This window comes from Sceloporus undulatus, chromosome 6 (assembly GCF_019175285.1).
Source record: "Sceloporus undulatus isolate JIND9_A2432 ecotype Alabama chromosome 6, SceUnd_v1.1, whole genome shotgun sequence".
Classification (NCBI taxonomy): Eukaryota; Metazoa; Chordata; class Lepidosauria; order Squamata; family Phrynosomatidae; genus Sceloporus; species Sceloporus undulatus.
In genome coordinates, this window is record NC_056527.1 from 114,530,784 (window position 1) to 114,549,621 (window position 18,838).

At 46.0% G+C, this 18,838-nt stretch overlaps 1 protein-coding gene across 5 annotated transcripts in view; it reads right to left on the reverse strand.

Moving 5' to 3' along the window:
- CDH24 (cadherin 24) overlaps positions 1-18,627 on the reverse strand; it is a 34,865-nt gene extending 16,238 nt beyond the window's left edge. The window contains exons 1-3 of one of the 5 annotated variants that reach the window (XM_042476043.1): positions 18,584-18,627; positions 5,138-5,454; positions 2,385-2,679 (exon numbers count right to left, since the gene is read on the reverse strand). In XM_042476043.1, the coding sequence (XP_042331977.1) occupies positions 2,385-2,679; positions 5,138-5,356 (514 nt within the window). In that variant the 5' untranslated portion in view covers positions 5,357-5,454; positions 18,584-18,627. The other 4 variants (XM_042476046.1, XM_042476042.1, XM_042476045.1 and 1 more) reach the window with 4 other exon arrangements.
- Positions 18,628-18,838: the final 211 nt, after the last annotated feature.

Here is an 18,838-nt window from a genome sequence, read left to right on the forward strand (position 1 = left end):
TCATTTCTGCAGTGTGTTGTAGACAGAGGAAAACTATTGCTAGCAATATTATTATTTTTTATCACTTTGCTCTAAACTAAATGGCTAATGACACAGTGCCCTTTCACACTAGACAATTTCACACTAAAATGCAAATCCTAGAATTCCATAGGATGGAAACAGGTCAGTTAAAGTGGAACCATAGCACTTCAATTGTATAGTTTGAAAGGATCCTTAACAATTTCTTGTTCTTCTCTGCCTTCAGGTTGTTTCTGACTTATGACCCTAAGGCAAATTTATCACAGAGTTTTCTTGACAAGATTTGTTCAGAGAGGGTATGCCATTGCTTTTCTTTGAGGCTGAGAGAGTATGACTTGCTTAGGGTCATTTAGAAGGTTCCCTTGGGTGAGTGGGGATTTGAGCCCTGCTCACCCAAGACCCAGGTGCAGCACTCAGACCACTATACCATGCTCTCCCTTAACAACAACTACTACTTTAAAAAAAATTAAACTCACAGCAAGAATCTAGCACCTAAATGGTAAGAAACATTAATGGATAGATAATTTTACATGAAATACCTAACCAAACTCCACTATATCTTTGTCTAATCTGAAACGTTTACACTCTTGGACCCAACAGTTAGCTTCAGGAGGGCAACCATTTCTAGGACTGCATCCGCACTGCAGAAACAATGCAGTTTGACACCTCTTTAACTGCCATAGCTCAATGCTATGGAATCTTGGGATTTGCAGTTTGTGGTGGCATCAGAGCTCTTTGACAGAGAAAGCTAAATATCTCACAAACCTACAAATCTCGAAATTCCATAGCATTGAACCAGGGCAATTAAAGTGGCATCAAGCTGGGTCATTTTTGCAGCTTCAACAAAAACATGCTAACATTTCATCTTGGCTGAATACCCTTAAGGCACCAGATTGCATCTGATCTTGGAAGCTAAGCAGGGTCAACCCTGGTTAGAACTTGGACAGGAGACAGCCAACAAATATCATGTGCCGCAGGCTATATTTCAGAGGAAGAAACTGACAAAACAATCTCTGAGGATTCCCTGCCGAAGAAAACCCTGTGAAAAATTCATGGGGCCACCATAAGTCGACAGACGATTTGACGGCAAACAGACACACAGCAAGCAATCTGAAAAGAAGTCAGACAACTCGACTCCTTGAGCTATGATTTGGAGCAGAAGACAGGAAGAATCTAAACACATCCTGATTTACACCTTGTCTGGCCTAAAACGGTTTTCTCCTTAAAGCAGGAGACAGGAAGGGGAGAAATTGGGGCAACCATCTTAACCGAAGCCAGCAAGAGAGTTTTAGTTTCTCCTCCAGTATCTCTTTGCTCCTGCATTGAGATGCAAGCATTGAACATGGTCCAGACCCACTCCTCCACCTCTAAATATTTCCTTCAAAGAAGAGAATCCCCTCAACTGCTTTGCACTCTGTGGTTCCACCCTTTCCATTTCTAAATAGTATTGAATACATTTTAACTGTAACATATGGGATATCCCATCAAGGGTGTATATATAGGTGGTGGGAAGAACATTTCTTCCAAATAAGGTTCTGACTGCAAATGAAATTTCTCTTTCATTCTCAAATTTCTAGCAGTGCAGCAATGCAGTCTTTATAAAAATCTTTATAAAGACACCTAAACTCTATTTTTAAATGCTCTGCCAGTTTTTTGTTTTTGTAGTGCTAGATCCTGTTTACAATGACAGAAAGGAAAGAGAGACAGCATGGCGTAGTGGTTGAGTGTTGGACTATAGAGACCTGGGTTTGGTTCCCAACTCAGCCATAAAACACATTCGGTGACCTTGGGCAAGTCACACTCTCTCAGCCTCAGAGGAAGGCAATGGCAAACCTCCTCTGAACTAATCTTGCCAAGAAAACCCCATGATAGAGTTGTCGTAAGTCAGAAATGACTTGAAGGCACACAACAGCAACAAGATCATCTAAAGAAATGTGGGGGGCAAAGTAACAAAGGCAATCTGAACACAGTATTTAATAGTTTTAATGTGAACAATTTCTCAACATATCACTCTTTCCAATGCTAGAAAATTTGGAGGTTGAAAGAAAATTTAATAGGAGGCATTATATTTCAGCCCTATGTCCCAAACCCACCAAGAAGAGGTAGAGTCAGCAAAGGACATTCCCCTCCTTAGATGTCCTAACTGCAAAGGAGGACAAGGCACCGCAAAATGTAAGAGATTCAAGAAAAATGTAGGACATCATAAAATAAAAGCTCAAAACACTGATATAAGCATGCTTCTTAGTCATGCTCAAAATGGAGGACATTTTGGAATTCCTCTAGAACAGAAGATTGAAATGTAAGGCATGTCTTGAAAAAGGAAGACACTTGGTCCCCCTGCCCTAGCTGTAAGCCACCAAACTCACCCACGTTGCTCATCTCAGGCACAGTGGCATGGTAGGGTCCATGCAAGAAAACCGGTGGGTTGTCATTGATATCTTGGACTTTGATGATGAATTCGGAGGGTGGTTCCAGAGGACGGTTGGAGGCCCGATCCACTGCCTGGGCAAGCAATGTATATTGGGCTTTCTCCTCTCTGTCCAATGTTTTGGTGACATGGATGTTGCCCGTCTTCTCGTCAATGACAAAGACAGTGCCCGCCCCTTCTCCGGTCAACACATACTTGATGCGGCCTTCGCCCCTGTCCGCGTCTGTGTGAAGCTGTCACCAAAAAGGGGGAGAGATACAGAATAGGGTTGGTAAAGTGGAAAGCCAAAGGGAAAGAGGATGACTCTTGTATCCTTGCCAAGGGGACTCTTAAAGTAGTGGTTCTTAACCTTCCTAATGCCACCACCCTTTAACACAGTTCCTCATTTGTAGTGACCCCCAACCATAAAATTATTTTTGTCTCAGTTCCTAAGACCACTGGAAATATGTGTTTTCCGATTGTCTTAGGCAACCCCTGTGAAAGGCTCGTTTGACCCCCTCCCCAAAGGGGTTGTGACCCACAGGTTGAGAACCGCTGGATTAAAAAGTTGGGTGACTGTAGAAATGTAGAGAAAAACATGAGCAGTGATTGTCCAAACTACCCGAATGCCTCTAATCACCATTGGTTGACTTGCTGTGATCATAGGTAGGCCCAGCTTTGCTAACAGAAAGGTATGCTGACTCAGGTACAAGGATTCGAGGTAGAAGATCTCCTTGCAAAGGTGACCTTTTGGGGCTACAGCTGCCAGAATTCCCTAGCCGTCATGGCCACTGCCTGGGGGTTCTGGAGACTGTAGTCCCCAAAGGTAACCTTTTCAAGGTCCCAAGCTCATGCTTTTCTTTTTTTGGTGAGAATTTGACTTCTCCCAGCCCTGTCTCCTTGGTCAATGGACTCATTAAATTACTAAACTGGGACGCGTCGCACACTGAGGTTGATAATGGATGGCTTCTCTCTAAATGAGTTCACAGCTCAGGTGAGATTTGAGCCAGGAACTTTTTGAGTGAATGCCAGTTTGAAATAACTATTATCTATTATATCCTTTATGTATTGAGTGTAAAGAAATGGCTTTCGGTTGCATTCAAACTGGGTCTTGGGTTGTATGGGGTTTTAAACAAATTTCTTTTCCCTTAGTAAATTCCAAGAAGATACTGCATTAAAAAAAGACTTCTGAGAAAGGCCTCAAGGATTTCCAAATACAAAATGTACCAGTAAGGGCCAAAGAAAAGGGATTTGTGGAAGGAAGAATGGAGTGAAGAAGGTCAAGAGGGATGAATAATAAATCCTAAAAATTATAAGATCATAGAATTGGAAGGGGCTGCAAGATCCATCTCTAGGGATTCACAAAATTCACAACCCTCCAGGTGTTTTGAACTTCAGCTCTCAGAAGCCCCAGCCATCTTGACCAGTTCTCTGGGATTCTGGGAGCCGAAGTCCAAAACACTTGGAAGGCGAGAGTTTAGGAATCACCCAACCCAGTGACATCACTAGGATTGGTGTCACTTGTGTGCCAGCTGACCAGATATCCTCCTTTCCACAACACTTCCTACCTTTCACCCTTCTGTCCAGGGGCTAAGAAGCATGAATTTATCTTTATATGAGTGTTTTTAGCTTTTCTTTTGTAATGTGCTCTGTTTTTTCTTGAAAGTCCTATGTTTTGTGGTGTCTTGTCTTCCTGTGAGGTTATGACACGTGGTCACCCTGCCCATATGGTTGTCCATGCCGTCACCCCCAGGCTTCCTGGGGTTGACCCCTGTCATGGTGGAGTGTGATGCTTCTGCCTCCTGGTAGCCGCCTCTGGTGGAGCTGATGGGCAAGCAGGAAGGGAAGGCAACTTGCCTTCCCACCTAGCCAGAAGCCCCACCACACCTGGGAGGCAACCTCTTCCCACCAGCAGCCACTGATAGGAGTTGGCTGTCACTGCCCAGGAGCCTTCTTTTGGCTCGGCCAGCAGCCCCACCAGATCTGGAAGGAGCTGTTGGACACCAGCAGCACTACATCCCACCAGTGATCACAGCTGATGGACAGCAGAGGCACCCTTGCTAAGGCAGCCAAGGGGGTCTTGGGACAGATGGGAGTGACCACATCACTGGATGTTCACCTGCCTCTGAGGTGTTACCTGGTGTGGCCCGAACTCCCCTATTGATGCCCCTCAGTCCAACCTCTTGGTATGCAGGCATACACAACTAAAGCTCTCCCAAAAAGATGGTCATCCAACCCCAGTTAAGGACTTCCAAAGAAGGAATATCCACAATCCATTCTATAATGGAAAATATAACACCTCCTTAGCAAATGTGACACTTCCTTACTATACATCCCACAAATCCAAGTGCCTAGACCAGTGATTCCCAAAATTTGATCCTCCAGGTGTTTTGGACTTCAACACCAGAAGCCCTAGCCAACTTGGCCAACATTCAGGAGTTCTGGGAGCTGAAGTCTCAAACTTTAGGAATCACTGGCCTAGACTTTCCTATCAAAATTTTGGAGTCGTAACTTTTGGATGAGAAACCCCAGAATCCCATGCTCAGAGTTCTCATCTCACTCATGCTAGGAGATCTCATCTGTTGGCCATGCTGGTTGGGGACTCCAGGGAGTTTTCATGCAAAATGGAACAACTCCAAAATCTATTCCCATTAGGCCCCGTGTGCCCATGCTAAACATGTGGAGTTGCCATTCTAGGATTATTTGACTCACCCTCCCAATGAGGACAGGCTCTGGTCCAGCATACTCCTCAATGACAAAGAACTGGTTCCAGACCCAGCTGCGACGGGACCTCAAGAGGGGCCTCTCCCAACGCTGAGACATGTTTCCCCGGAAGGCTCCGGCCTTGGTTCCCTGGACGGAGGGCACAAGGCGTCCCGCACAGCCGCAGCCTCCCAACCAGGCCAGCAGGAGTTGCAGAAAGCTGGCCATGGCTCAGCCCCACTGTTCAGTCCTCCTTCTCTTCTGGCGCGGGGTGCCACTCATCCGTGTTGTTGCCCATAGGGATTGGCTACCCCATCTGGGTGGCTCTGGAAATGGAAGGAAAGACTGGAGATTAGCCACAAGCCAGTTGACCGTATCCAACTGATCAAGTACCTGCCCCCTGAACTCACCTTTGCATGCCCAACGTTTCATTGCATACCCCAAACATTTCAGAGATGAAAATCAGGATATTTGTGGCCAAGCAATAGCAGAGTATGGTCAAGACGGTAAAAGTTATTCACACGGACAAATACACAAGCTAGAAAAGGCTGTAGCAGTTTGCTTTTGTCCAAGCCTACTGGGAAGAGCAAGATTCTGCTCTTTCTTTTCCTCTCCCTGAGTTAATGGAGTACAAACTACTTTTTTGCTTTGAACTCAGTTTTCAGCGACTGTAGCAAGCTGAGAACGAAGGGGTAAAGTGGGAGGAAGAGAGAGAAACTGAGACATTTTGAAAACAGCAGAAAAAATGGGATGACAGAGGATTAATCGACACTGTCTCTTCCAGATTGGGACAGCTGGAAGGTATGCTTCTGTCTGCAATGAATTCTGAATTTAATAGGAAACACCTCTGTTACAGGCAATCATCTGACGCTGCTTCGGAAACGGATTTGTAAATGTTAATCATTTTAGTGGAAATTACACCATTGATTTGCTGCGTTAAGCACTAATGATGCACAACACACGGTTTTTTAAAAAAACATGAAATCATTAAATTATGAATTAAAATGACTACACATGGCCCAAAATAAAACAAACAAACAAACAAACAAACAAACAAATTGCCAAATGTAATGAGTAATGAGAAATGTTACCTGTTACTCCATTGATCAGTTGTTTAGCAATTTAAATAATTTATAAAGTATTTTTTAGGAGTAACAAGTTCATTTTAACAAATTATTTCCATACTCGAATCATGTGGGTCGTCTGTGTGGAATGAAGCCCCGCTTCTTGTCATTTGGCTTTCTCCTCTCTGCCTCTCATCTGGCAGGACCTGAGTTCCAGAGAGAGCAGGCAGAGGAGATGCAACAAGAGTAAGAGTCTGCCAGGATTGCACCTGCATGCCCTTTGGGCTCCCAAAAGCCAGGACTGAGTCCAAATGGCAAGGGCCAGGACTGAGTCCAAATGCTCTCTTTGGGCTCATGGTCTATGACCTACACAAATGCAGTCTGAGAACTGTGTTCATCACAGGGAAATGTGTCTCTGTATATGTGTGTCTGTGTGCATAGGGCTCAACTTGTTGGGATCTTGCCCAGGCAAGATTCAGCTTCTCTTGGAAAATACAACATGCACTGCATCTACTCTAATGCAGTTTGACATCACTTGGGCTGCATCTGCACTGCAGAAATAATGCAGTTTGACATTGCTCAACTGCCACGGCTCAAGGCTAATAGAATTCTGGGATCTGTGGTTTTGTGAGATGTTTAGCCTTCTCTACAAATCCCAGAATTCTATAGCATTGAGCCATGGCCATTAAAATGATGTCAAGCTGCTTTATTTCTACAGTGTAGATCAGTGTTTCACAGATTTTGTTCCTTCAGGTGTTTTGTGCTTCAACTCCCAAAAACCCTAGCCAATTTGGCCAACAATGAGGAAACCTGGGAGCTGAAGTCCAAAACATCTAGAGGACCAAAGTTTGGGAACCACTGCTGTAGACAAATGAACAGATGCTTTTGTCAGAGGGAGATTTAACAGGGCGATCCGGTGGCTTCCTTTTCCAGGACATGTCCTACATTTCAGCCTCCTGTCCAGGAGGAATTCCAAAATGCCCTCCATTCTGAGCAGGGCTAAGAAGCATGAATTTATATTTATAGGAGTGTTTTTAGCTTTTATTTTGTAATGTCCTGTATTTTTCTTGAAATTTCTACATTTTGCAGTGCCTTGTGCTCCTTTGCGGTTATGACATCTGGCCATCCTAAGATTTAAGTTAGTAGAGGTATCCAGAAATTCATGCAACACTGGGTAGCTTGGGCCCATTGGAGGTGATAATGACTGCCATGCCGCAGCTTGACTCTTCTGTCTCTGTTCAGTTCATGGCTCCAAGGCCCCCAACCATGAGCTGGGCAACAGCAGAAGGTTTGGAGGCACTTTTCAGGGCCAAGGATTGCTGAAAATGCCAAACAAACAGAGAAGGATCTGGACGTTCTATTGTGGTTTTGGAGAAGAACTAGATGATTTCTTGAGATTAAACAGTGCAGGGGACCCCCTGCCAATTATTTAAAAGGTGAACTGCTGCTCCTGCGGACTCCCAGGTGAAGCAATTCATTTTTCTTTTGCTCTTTTTATTAGGAAAAAAAATTGTTGTCAGGGGATGAAGGGTGCACAAAATGAGGGTATTGCTCCCTCCAGATAATAATGTTAACACACTCACACACATGACATTTTCCTTCAGTGCCCAAATTTCTAGCGTGACCGTAAAACATCAGGTGAGCATTTGGAAAAACAGTTTAGGCAGACAAAATAAAAGGAGCAGGTACAGTTTCCAAGGAAATGTGAAACACAGTAAATACGAAAGTTCTCGCTGCGAACCATTTTCAGTGTCTGGCTCTCTGCAATGCTAGAAATTTGGGGAATGAAGAAAAATTTCATGGGAAGGGCAGAATTTCTTATTTGGAGATAAGATATATGCCCCCATACTGTATATCCCTGTATGGTATAGCTATGCAGGAAAGGATGAGAGCCCATCCTTTGCCTAGTTGATCACCTTTCCTACAGTAGTTGCAGTTATAAGGATGATTAAATTCAGGATCTGAGCCTCTTTGTCTTGATCAAGGTGAGCTATACTGGAGTGACTGTCCCATCTTTAAAAATGTCAGCCTGGAGATGTTTGTTCCAACTCAGAAACCGGGGGGAAGAGGGCATTAATGGAGTGGAACGGGTTTTTGGATTTTTGTTGCACAGAGAGCTGTCTGAGATTTGATGCGATGGCTGACTTGGTGTCGTTTGAGGACCACTGCTGTCTGTGTGCTTGCAACTCCACCCCTGCAACGTCTTGCTCAGCATGGGCATTTTTCAAAGAACAAAATGGTTATATAGGAACAAAATAGATCTGCAGCATTCTGTCCTCTTCCCACATGGAAAACCTTACCATGCCATTCTTCCCAATTTTGCATCTTGGGTATGTCCGTCCTAACAAAAAAGCCGCTAGCTCTTATGGTTTGCCTGTTCATCCCCAGACGTTCTAACTACAAAGGAGGACAAGCCACTGTAAAGTGCAAGACATCTGAGAAAAATGTAAAGCATTACAAAATAAATGCTAAAAGCACTAATACAGTCGGCCCTCTATATCCATGGCCTGTAAATATTCCCAAAAGATATAAATTCCAAAAGGCAAATGTTGAATTTGCTATTTTATATAAGGGGCACCATTTCACTACGTCCTGGAGCCAAACCGCAGCAGATACCAATGGCCCACTCTATAAGTATAAACTCATGCTTCTTAGTCATGCTCAAAATGGAGGACATTTTGGAATTCTTCCTGGACAGAAGGCTGAAATGTAGGATATGTCCTGGAAAAGGAGGATATCTGATCACCCTGGTCATCCCCCATTGATAACCTAACACTCACTTGCTGCTCATATATGCATGATGTTCCTTCACCATCCACCCATCCCAAAGTCTGCATCTTTTCACATTTCCCCTTCCTTCATCCTTCTTTCCTCACGCTGTCTGCTTTAAACCATCCATCCATCTCCTTAAACACCCACCTGGTACTCATCCATCCGTCCAGAGAAATCTTCAATATGCCCATCGCTCCCGCCACCTGCCTATCACCAACCTGTCCACAGACAGCGTTTAACCATTCATCTAAGCCATCTGCCCATCCGTCCATCCATCCGTGCAGATTATTTATCTATCCATCCAGCGGTTCCTCCCTCCCTCGCTCCCATCTCTTCTTCTTCTTCCTGCATCCTGCATCTCTCCTCCTTTCTCGCTCTCACTTTCTCCTGTCTCATTTCTCTCTCTCTCTCTCTCTCTCTTCTACATTCCCCTCAGGTCCGGCTCCCCAGGCTGCCCTAGAGACAAGAAAGGAAAAGATGATGGATGGAGTGCGAAATGGACAGACAGAGAGATAGGAGCAGTCACAAGAAAGGCCAGAACGAGAGAGAAATAGAGATACAGTCTCCATTTGCGCTTATTTTGTTCTAGACATGTAGGGTTTTGTTTTTGCAATTTGCACCCCAAACTATCCAAAATGGGAACAGGGAGATACAGATGAACCAAGCCAAAAAGAAAGGACAAAAGAAACACACAAGAAAACCAAAAAGAAAAAGATGGAGTTTTGAGCAAAACTAAATAAATAAAATCCAACTATATTCATCTCTGTGCTTAGAGCATCGGCGAAATATGTCAGGCCTCAGTCATTGCTGATTTAGGTCACAGTCACAGAGGAAGCCTTGAAGCCCCATAATCCTTGTTCTAGGACCCTTGACTGCATCACTGGGTTAAATAGCTCAGCACCTGGAGTACCCTCTTGTCCTTGCACTTATCCCTCCAAAATATTCTGCCTCCCGGTGCTTTGTTTCAGAAAAAACACAATGCTGGAGCTCTAAAATCTTTCTGGAAACATCTGACTCTGACTTGGAATTGTTATCTGAGATCAGGAAGCTCTGCAGCCACTCAATTCAGAGAGAGAGTCTGGAAAAGTTACTTTTTGGACTGCAGAATCCCCCCAGCTAGCATAGTCCAAAAACCCATTTTAATCTCCCAGAATCTACCAAAGCAAATATTGTCCACCATTTCGCAGACAAAAAACCAGGACATGTGCATCCAAACAGTGTGTCCTAAATATGGCAAAAGTTATTCCCGAGGAAGAATGGTCACGGCAGGAGATGTAGCAGTTTGTTTTTGCCTGTTTACTGGGAAAGGCAAGGCTCCTTTCTCTTCAGCTGAATTAGTTGAGTGCAATTTACTTCTGTAATTTGCAGCATCTGAAATATGCTGAGGGTAAAAGGTTGAAGTGGGAGGAGAGGAAGAAACTTGGACATTTTAAATGCAGCTGAAAAAGTGGAACAGCAAATGATTAATCAGGACTGTCCCTATCAAATCAGGAAAATGGGAGGGTATGCTGGGAGCATAGCGGATTTGGAAAACGATATCCAAAAAAGTAATTTGTCTACATCCTGGTCAAGAGAAAGAGAAAAGAACTTGGCACTTGACCAGAAGACCACTTGGTCCGTTCCTAATTCCTTAGGCAGCTGCCACGCTGCAGAATTAATGCAGTTTGACACCACTTGAACTGCAATAGCTCCATCATATGAAAACCTAGGATTTGCAATTTCGTATGGAACCAGCAGTCTCTAAATCAAACTACAAATCCCCAGATTCAGTAACACTGAGCCATGGCAGCAAAGGCAGTGTCAAACTGCATTAATTCTGCAGTGTAGATGCTGCAATATTCCCCTTTGGGACTAGTGTTGAACCTTGGTCCAGATTCAACCTCATTCCTTGCCCGCATCTTCTGTGGATGCTCTTTGGCACAGCCATTATATCTGTCCTCATCTCCTGTGCCCTCTTTGGGCTTCTGCGGCTCCGCCGGTGTCTATATTCATTGCCTCTTGTAGTCTTTCTCTCTCTCGCTCACTTTTCCTTGTTAACGATTTCCCTCCGAGGCTGATGTTCAACCCAATTAACCCGAAGGGCAGCCAGGCCCAACTGCGGCCTGACCTGCCGCCACCTTTGCAGCGTGATCCTGAAATTTGGCTAATGAAACCCTTGCCCTCAAAATGGTGCCCTCTATGGAAAGTGGCAAGAAAAGCACCTCTCCGGGATTTTGCCACCCTCCCACCGGCCAGACAAGGGGAATGAGCCGTAATCGCTGTAATTCATTCAGAGCGACAACTGCTTCAGTCACTTGGCTTCTTCTTATTGATCGGAAATGAAGATAAACAGTGAGGAAATGAGCAAAAAGAGGGGAGGGAAAGAGAGGGAAGAAAAGGAGGTTAAGAGTGCCTGGCTGGCAGGTGCATTTCCCTCCCACTTCCCTCCACCAGCCTTGGATTTAATCTGAGATTACAGTGGGGCAGGGATATATAGGATTTGCTATATCCCTCATACTTTAGCTCCGAAATGTGTTGCATGCATGGTCGCATGGGCCCCGAGGCACCAACTTTTCTCCCTTCCCCTTCCCACAGCTTGAAAATATTTTCTTTAACCATGGGTTCATACTTTTAAAAATGTACATTCTAAAAAGCAAACCTTGATTTTGCCCTTTTATATATGGGGCACCATTTTACTACTCCACTGTATTTAATGGGACTTTAGCAGCCATATATTTTGGAATCCACGGAAGGTCCTGCAACCAAGCCCCAGCGGATACCAAGGGCCCAATGAGTTAACAACAATCACTCCCTTGCGTAAGTGGGGCTGAGAAAGAACATTCCTGAGTGCCTCTGAACATGTGCAGAGGGCTTTCCTCTCACCAATGTAGTAGCCACAAGTTAGTTTCCAAATGTCAGGCATGAGGGAAATCGTTCCAGGAGGAAAATGTAACTTGTAGGGGAAGCATCTCACCCTGCCTTGAAGGAGCCCTTTTGACTAAAAATAGGTCCTGGGGTTATAGTCTGGCAAAGCTTGCCTCGGAGTGAGTCCTGAATCTCTCTTGCCTTTCATGCATCGACACATCTTTCCATCAAGCGCCTCACAGGCATTGCCTGCCTGTCCTTTCTTAACTTCTATTTTCCCAGCTAACAGCTGTGTGCCATTGGGATCATGTTCTCAAATAGTACGGCCCCAGTACTTTGAGGCACGGCTCTCATGAAAACAGACCATCTTATGATTTCTTTTCCTTTTGCCAGAAGCAGGGAACATGTGGCCCTCCAGATCTGGCTGGACTACAACCCCCATTCCTCTTGAGGACAATGGGGGTTGTAGTCCAACATCTGGAGAGCCCACATTTCCCCACCTCCCAATCTAAGTGAAGGACTGACAGTTCCCATATATTTAAAAGGATATCAGAAAGCAAGAAGAAGAAGAAGAAGAAGAAGAAGAAGAAGAAGAAGAAGAAGAAGAAGAAGAAGAAGAAGAAGAGCTATAGCTTGCCATATCTTCTGGGAATAAGGATAAGAAGAAATACATTTAAATTGTGCGAAGGTACATTTAAGATTAGAGAGATCTGAGGGCAGCAAAAGAAGAAGAAAAAGAAAGGGGGAAACCACCACTTAATACTTTTAAAAGCAAACAAATGTGGAACCCAGTCTGAGGAAGTGACGGGATTTCTGACTTCACAGGTTTCAAAAGAGGAAAGTGGGCACAGATGTTAGATTTGACTTTCTGGCGAGGGGTTTCTTTTTCCTAGGAGGGCAATTTTGGGAAGAAAGAGTAGGCCAAAAAAAAGCTTGCCTGGCTCTTGCACCTACAACAAATCGGAGCCAGTTGGCAAGTTGTCCGTACAACACATCTTCCCTCACTTTAGTTCCCGAGAAGCCAATTGGGACAGACGTGCTTCATCCCAGGAGTTGCTGACTACTAGCCTCAGGTATCTCCCTGCCTTAGACATGAACAGAACAATTGGCAAAAACCCATATTAAGTCTAAACCTCCTTTTTTTTCCTCTGTGTAATACATAAATTTGGGTTGGGTTTTTGCCTCAAAGGCAAGCACCTACATTGGCTGGATTGCACACGTACGACTTGGCTCTCATCCCTTTTCCATCCCATCTTAGCAGCATTTACTCATGCTTAGAAATAGCACTCAAGGGGCTCAGAAGCATTGTCTTTGGTGAAAAGGCGCATGACGGGCGCCACTTATTCATTTGTTCCCAGACTAATCAACCCCAAATTAATTACCGTTCGCAGGGTCATTGAGACAGGTTCGAATTAACCCTGGCAAAGCATACATTGGAAACTGTGCGCGTGCACACAGTGCCGAGCTGGGAAACTACACATTTCCCACTCTTTTAATATTTCAAGCTGGTGCAAGGAGAAAGGTGGTTAATCCAGAGAGATGCTCATACGCCAACTCCACATTCCCCAGACCTGCCTCGCAAAGATAGAGGTGCGAAAGCTGCCCAAAGCTGCATAACAGGGTTAGCTTGCAAGTGGGTCAGCTCAGACACATCTCCAATGAACTCTCTCTCTCTTTCTCTCTTTCCTTGAGCCAAAAAAGCTGGCCAGCCAAGCACAAATCTGGGCAGTTAAACCGCCTTGGAGACAGACTCTTGTAAAGGTCCTGTTTCATGAATGCTGGGATGCTGCCCAAGACGTGGGGTGAAATCCAGAGCCAGCCTCAGATATTTTGCCACCTGAGGCAAATCCAAAATGGCCCTTGCCCACTGTTACGGAGATGGCAAATGTAGGCCACGGTACCGTAAAGTTTTGACCAAATTAGTTCAAAAATGGCAGCCGATCTGCTGCCTGAGGCAAGAATTTTGATTTGCCTCCTGAATGGATCAGGTTTGCTGAAGATATAGGTGCTGCCAGGACAAGTATTATCTCAAAAACCGGCCCTAAGAGCAAACAGGGAAGGCATCTGCTGTCTATCCTTTAACCCAGCTTATTTGAAGCTATCTGATGCAAAGGACTGGCATTTATTTTTCTCACTGTGCCAAGGACTGGTATCACATTTGTGTCCATTTGTGCCCACTGCCCTTTTTCTTTCCTGGTCCAGAACTGGTCCATGGGTCATCTCTTGGGGTGGCAATGCTTTAACCCACACAAACCATCCTTTCCATTCACACAATTGGGGTGATAAGCACCCTTCTTTCTGGGTGGGTGAAAAACACCCCTCTTTCTACACACTTTTATGTGTGGAGGAGTGACTGTTATTTGTGTCGAAGGTTTCTAACGCATAGAAGCATTTACTGTTATCATAGATTACTCCATACAGCATAAAAAAGAGGAAATTTGTATGTAGCAAACTGCCTTGATCAAACTATTTGTCCTTCTCGTTCAGTATTGTTGCATCTCACAATAGGTCTCCATGGTCTCAGGCAGGAAGAGGTCTTCCCCGTTATTTGATTTCATTTGTTAATTAACTGCCTGTTAGTCTCAAAGGCGCTACTAGATCCCCTTGGGAAGCCTGGTATCGAACCTGTGAGCTTCTGCAAGCAAAATATGTACACTGACACTCAACTCGAACATTTCCCTTTCTGTGCAAAGCAAGGTGCTAGTCCTTAAACTTGCCAGAGGTTTACAACTTGGAAAGCAGATTCCTAATACCAGTAGTAGTTGCTAGTTGCAGTTATTCAGCATTGAAGAGAAAAATGCTCTGCTTATGCCGAGAGCCCTTGCTTTCGGATTGTTATGTTTTTTGGGTGTTGCACCCTAAACCATTTTAAGGACCGAGTTTTGATTCTGACTTAACAGCATATTCTGTCAGCAGTGCTAACAACACTTTCTTTTTAGCCTGGAAAGTGTCACTTGCAAATGTTGTGAATATGCTTCCGAAAGCAAAAAGTGGGCCGTTTTATTTTTTTGGGAGAAAAAAACCCTACAAAATCGATAGACATTCTTGTTGATGTGTTGTTGTTGTTTTTTTCACTTAACATACTACAGATCTTGGAAAGTGTTAAGAAGATGGTTGGCTTGTTAATGCAGGCTTCCCGTGGAAGTGTAGATTCTAATCTGTGATTACAGAATGAAGGAGTAGGGACTTACTCTGGATTAATTAATCCACACACTGAAAGGCTGCTCACGTCCATCTACACTGGCATCTGCATTAAGTGGTTTTGAGGTCGCACGCCCATAGATGCCATGATCTCCCTGAGTGCTGATCCATCACGGGATTGCCAACTGTCTTTACCGACCCTGTGCCTGTGCTTCCAAATTTAGCCTGATGCTCAGAAATGCAGCTAAATTTTTATTTCCTGGCATGGGAATTATGAGACGAGGGGGAACATTTCGGCTAGTCAGTTTCTCCTGGGTCTGCTGCTGAACACACAGGAGCAAACACAGCAATACTGTCTAAAGATGGCATCCTTGGCCCATCTATTCATCCACCAATTTATACAGCAAGATATCTCACACACACACACACACAATTTTTATGTAAGAATCTTTCTATTCTCTACACAGGGAAAGATAAGCCAACCATTCTTAGAGACTCTGGCCCAAAGAATGAGCATCTCCCCTTTGGAAATGCCAAGAAAGAGAGAAGATTCAAAAGGACAGCCTGCACATATATTTAATATTTTAAAACTTTGCTATTTAAATGGCATTCTTTTGGGTAAGTCAGTAAACCATAAACAAAAGAGCTTGTCCCTTCCATCTCCCAGATGCCATTACAACAAATTAGTGGGTTCCCAGTGAAGTCTCTTCCAGATTGGAACCCTGATCATGTTCTTCTTTGTTTTAATTCATTTCTTCCTTTCTTTCCCCCCTTGCATTCATTCTTCTTTTCTCCCCATCCCTCCACTCATCCCTTCCTTCATTTATTCTTTCTCCCCTCCAGGCTGCTCTGTCTCTTTCCTCCCTCCCTCCCTCCCCTCCTGCCCAAATCTAAGCGGATTTTTTAGGATTAGTTATTCCCAGACCCTGGGAGAATAAACCCAGCAAATCTTATTTCGCCTCGTTGGAAAATTGACTCCAGGAAAAGAGATGAAGGGGGGGAGAGAGACAGCCTCTGACTGAGGAAAGGGGGAGGAAGGCATATTTGTGGGGTGGAGAAAATCTCCATGAAAATAAAGCCCAAGAAAGACAGAAAGAAGCCAGAGGGGTCTTTGGAGAAGAACAGATCCTAATATGATTTATTTGGGGGTGAAATCTTGAGGACAGTGGGCTCTGCATTGTCAAAAGCAGGGGTGCATCTAGATGGCCTTGTGGCCCCCAATTTTATCAATCCCAAACCTGATCCACCAGCATCCAAAAGGAAAGGACTCAGCGTTTGGAGAGGTGGAGGTGTGTAGAGACAGTGCAAGGGCAAGGTCAGGATTTTGGGGGGATTTATAGAGGCAGGGAGAGGACTGGAACAGTGAGGCTGAGATGATAATGTTTGGTCCTTCCATGAGACTTAGGGGAAAGTGGCACTGATGGAGAGGACAGGGAACAGGGCTTGAAGGGAGGATCCAAGGAGAGAGAAAAGATCTGTGGGGTGACCCCAAATTTGGACTGATAGGGGGGCACCCAGAGGGATGAGAGGTTCATATGTCACTGGGGGGAAGGGATCAAACAGGAGGGTGCAGGATGGGAATTAAGGGTCTCCCCAAAATTAGGGGAATGGAAGCTGGGAGATTTGGGGGAAGAGATGATGGGATATTTAGGGGAAAGATGCTAGGAGATTTGGGGGATATCTGGGATATCTATGGGATATCTATGGAGAAAGATGCTGGGATGTTTGGGGGACAAAGATGCTGGGATGTTTGGGGATGCTGGATATTAGGGGAAGAGATGCTGGGATATCTATGGGGAAAGATGCTGGGAGATTTGGAGAGATGCTGGGGTGTTTAGGGGGAGTAAAGTTGGGATATTTAGGGGAAAGGTGCTGGGATATTTAGGGGAGACCTCATGAAGGGGAGTGAGGAGAAAGCTGCTGGGGTGTCTGGGGATGCTGGATATTTGGGGAAGAGAAGCTGGGGTATTTGGGATGGGGGAAGGTGAGATATTTGGGGGGGGGAAACTGGGATAATTGGGGGAGATATGACCCCAAATCTGGACTCAGAGGGGGGAGCACCCAGAGTGAGGGGAGGTCCATTTATCCCTGGAGGGGGGGCAGAGAGCAGGGATCAGATAGGAGGATGCAGAATGGAAATTAGGGGTCTCCCCAAAACTGAGGGAAGGGATGCTGGGATGTTTGTGGGGGGAAGATGCTGGGAAAGAGGAGGGAAGCTAGGGCATTGGGAGAAGAGATGCTGGGATATTTGGGATAAGGGATATTTGGGGGAGGGAGATGCTGGGATATTTAGGGGGAGAGGTGCTAGGACTTTTGGGGGGATGCTGGAATATTTGTGGGAGGGATATCTGGGGGGAAGGGTGCTGGGTTATTTGGGGGGATGATGGAGGAGGGATATCTGGAGGAGAAATGCTAGGACATTGGGGGGATGCTGGAATATTGGGGGGAAGATGCTAATTGGGGGAGGGATCATGGGGGAAGATGCTGGGATATTTGGGGGGATGCTCGGAGAGGGATATTTGGGGAGAGATGCTGGGATATTGGAGGGGAGTGTGTGGCTTAGGTATAACATCCCCCCAAGACCTCCTGGGTGGGGGGAGGGGGAGGGGGAGGTGGTGCTCCTTCCCTGCCCCGAGCCCCTTCGGCCCCAGATCCCTCAGGGGTGCCCCCTTCCCCTCCCTTCCCTTGCCTTGCCTCCAAGGGCTCCCTCTGGGCTGCAGCCTCCAGACTCTCGGGGCAGATTTGGAGGCAGGGGCTGCGTGCGCCACATGCCTAATGAGCCTCTCTCTCTCTCTCTCTCTCTCTCTGTCGCCTCGGAATCGGGGAAGGAGGCAGCAGACAGAAAGAAAGAGAGAAAGAAAGAGAGAGAGAAGGGGCAGTCTGAAAGAGGGATGGGACGCCTGGCAGATGACAAGGGACCCCCCTCCCTCCCCCTGAGTCTCTTCCAGACGGGAATCCCTCCAGACACCCCATTTGTCACCATCCATCCATCCATCCATCCATCCATCCATCGGGCGTCCTCTCCGGGAAGGAAGGAACGCGAAAGCCCCGCGGAGGGCGGAGTGCAGGCGCAGACACCCCCTTCCCCCACCCCTCCTCCTGGGTCACGTCCCTCCTCCAACTTTGATCTCACCTCCCCCACCCACCCCACAAAAAAACCTCCCCCAAGGAAAAGAGATGGATGTAGAAAGAAAGCAAAGAGACCCACATCTGGGGCTGGAAAGAAAGAATGAGAAAGTGGGAGGGACGGAGAAATGCAAGACCCCCCAATTCCGACTGTACATCTACTTGCGTTTTTAATGGTCGAGTAGAGATCCTCTTCTCCCCCCCCCAAAAAAAACCCCCCAAATTCCCTGGGCTCAAAACAACCGAGAGAACGAGAACCCCCCATATATCCCAAATATAAGAGAAATCGTCTGTTCTCCCAGAAAGCTGGGAAGGAGGGATGGAGGAAGGCAAGGAGCCCTTCTGAGGGATGGGAGCTGGGATGTGGGCTTCTCCTCCCCCTCCCCCAGACCTTGCCCCCCTCCCCTCCATCCCCTCTGGGGACTCCACCCTCCATCATCCCCTCTCCTTCCTTCCTTCCTTCCTCCCTTCCTCCTCCAGCGCTCCATCCAAAGTGAAGGGACCTTACCTGGGTCGCTGGGACTGTGGGGAAGGGGCCAGGAAGGAAGGAATGTGGCAGGGGAGATGGAGAAAGAGAAAGAGAGAGAGACCGAAAGAGACAGAGGAGGAAGGAAGGTGGGAGAGAGAGGCAAAGGGCAGAGGAGGAGGAGGAAGAAGGGAGCGCAGCAGGACCAGCGACGGAGGGATGCAGAGGTGCCTCCTTCTTCTGCAGAGATGCTCGTCTGATGAGGCTCCCTCCCTCTCTCTCTCCCTCCCTCCCTCC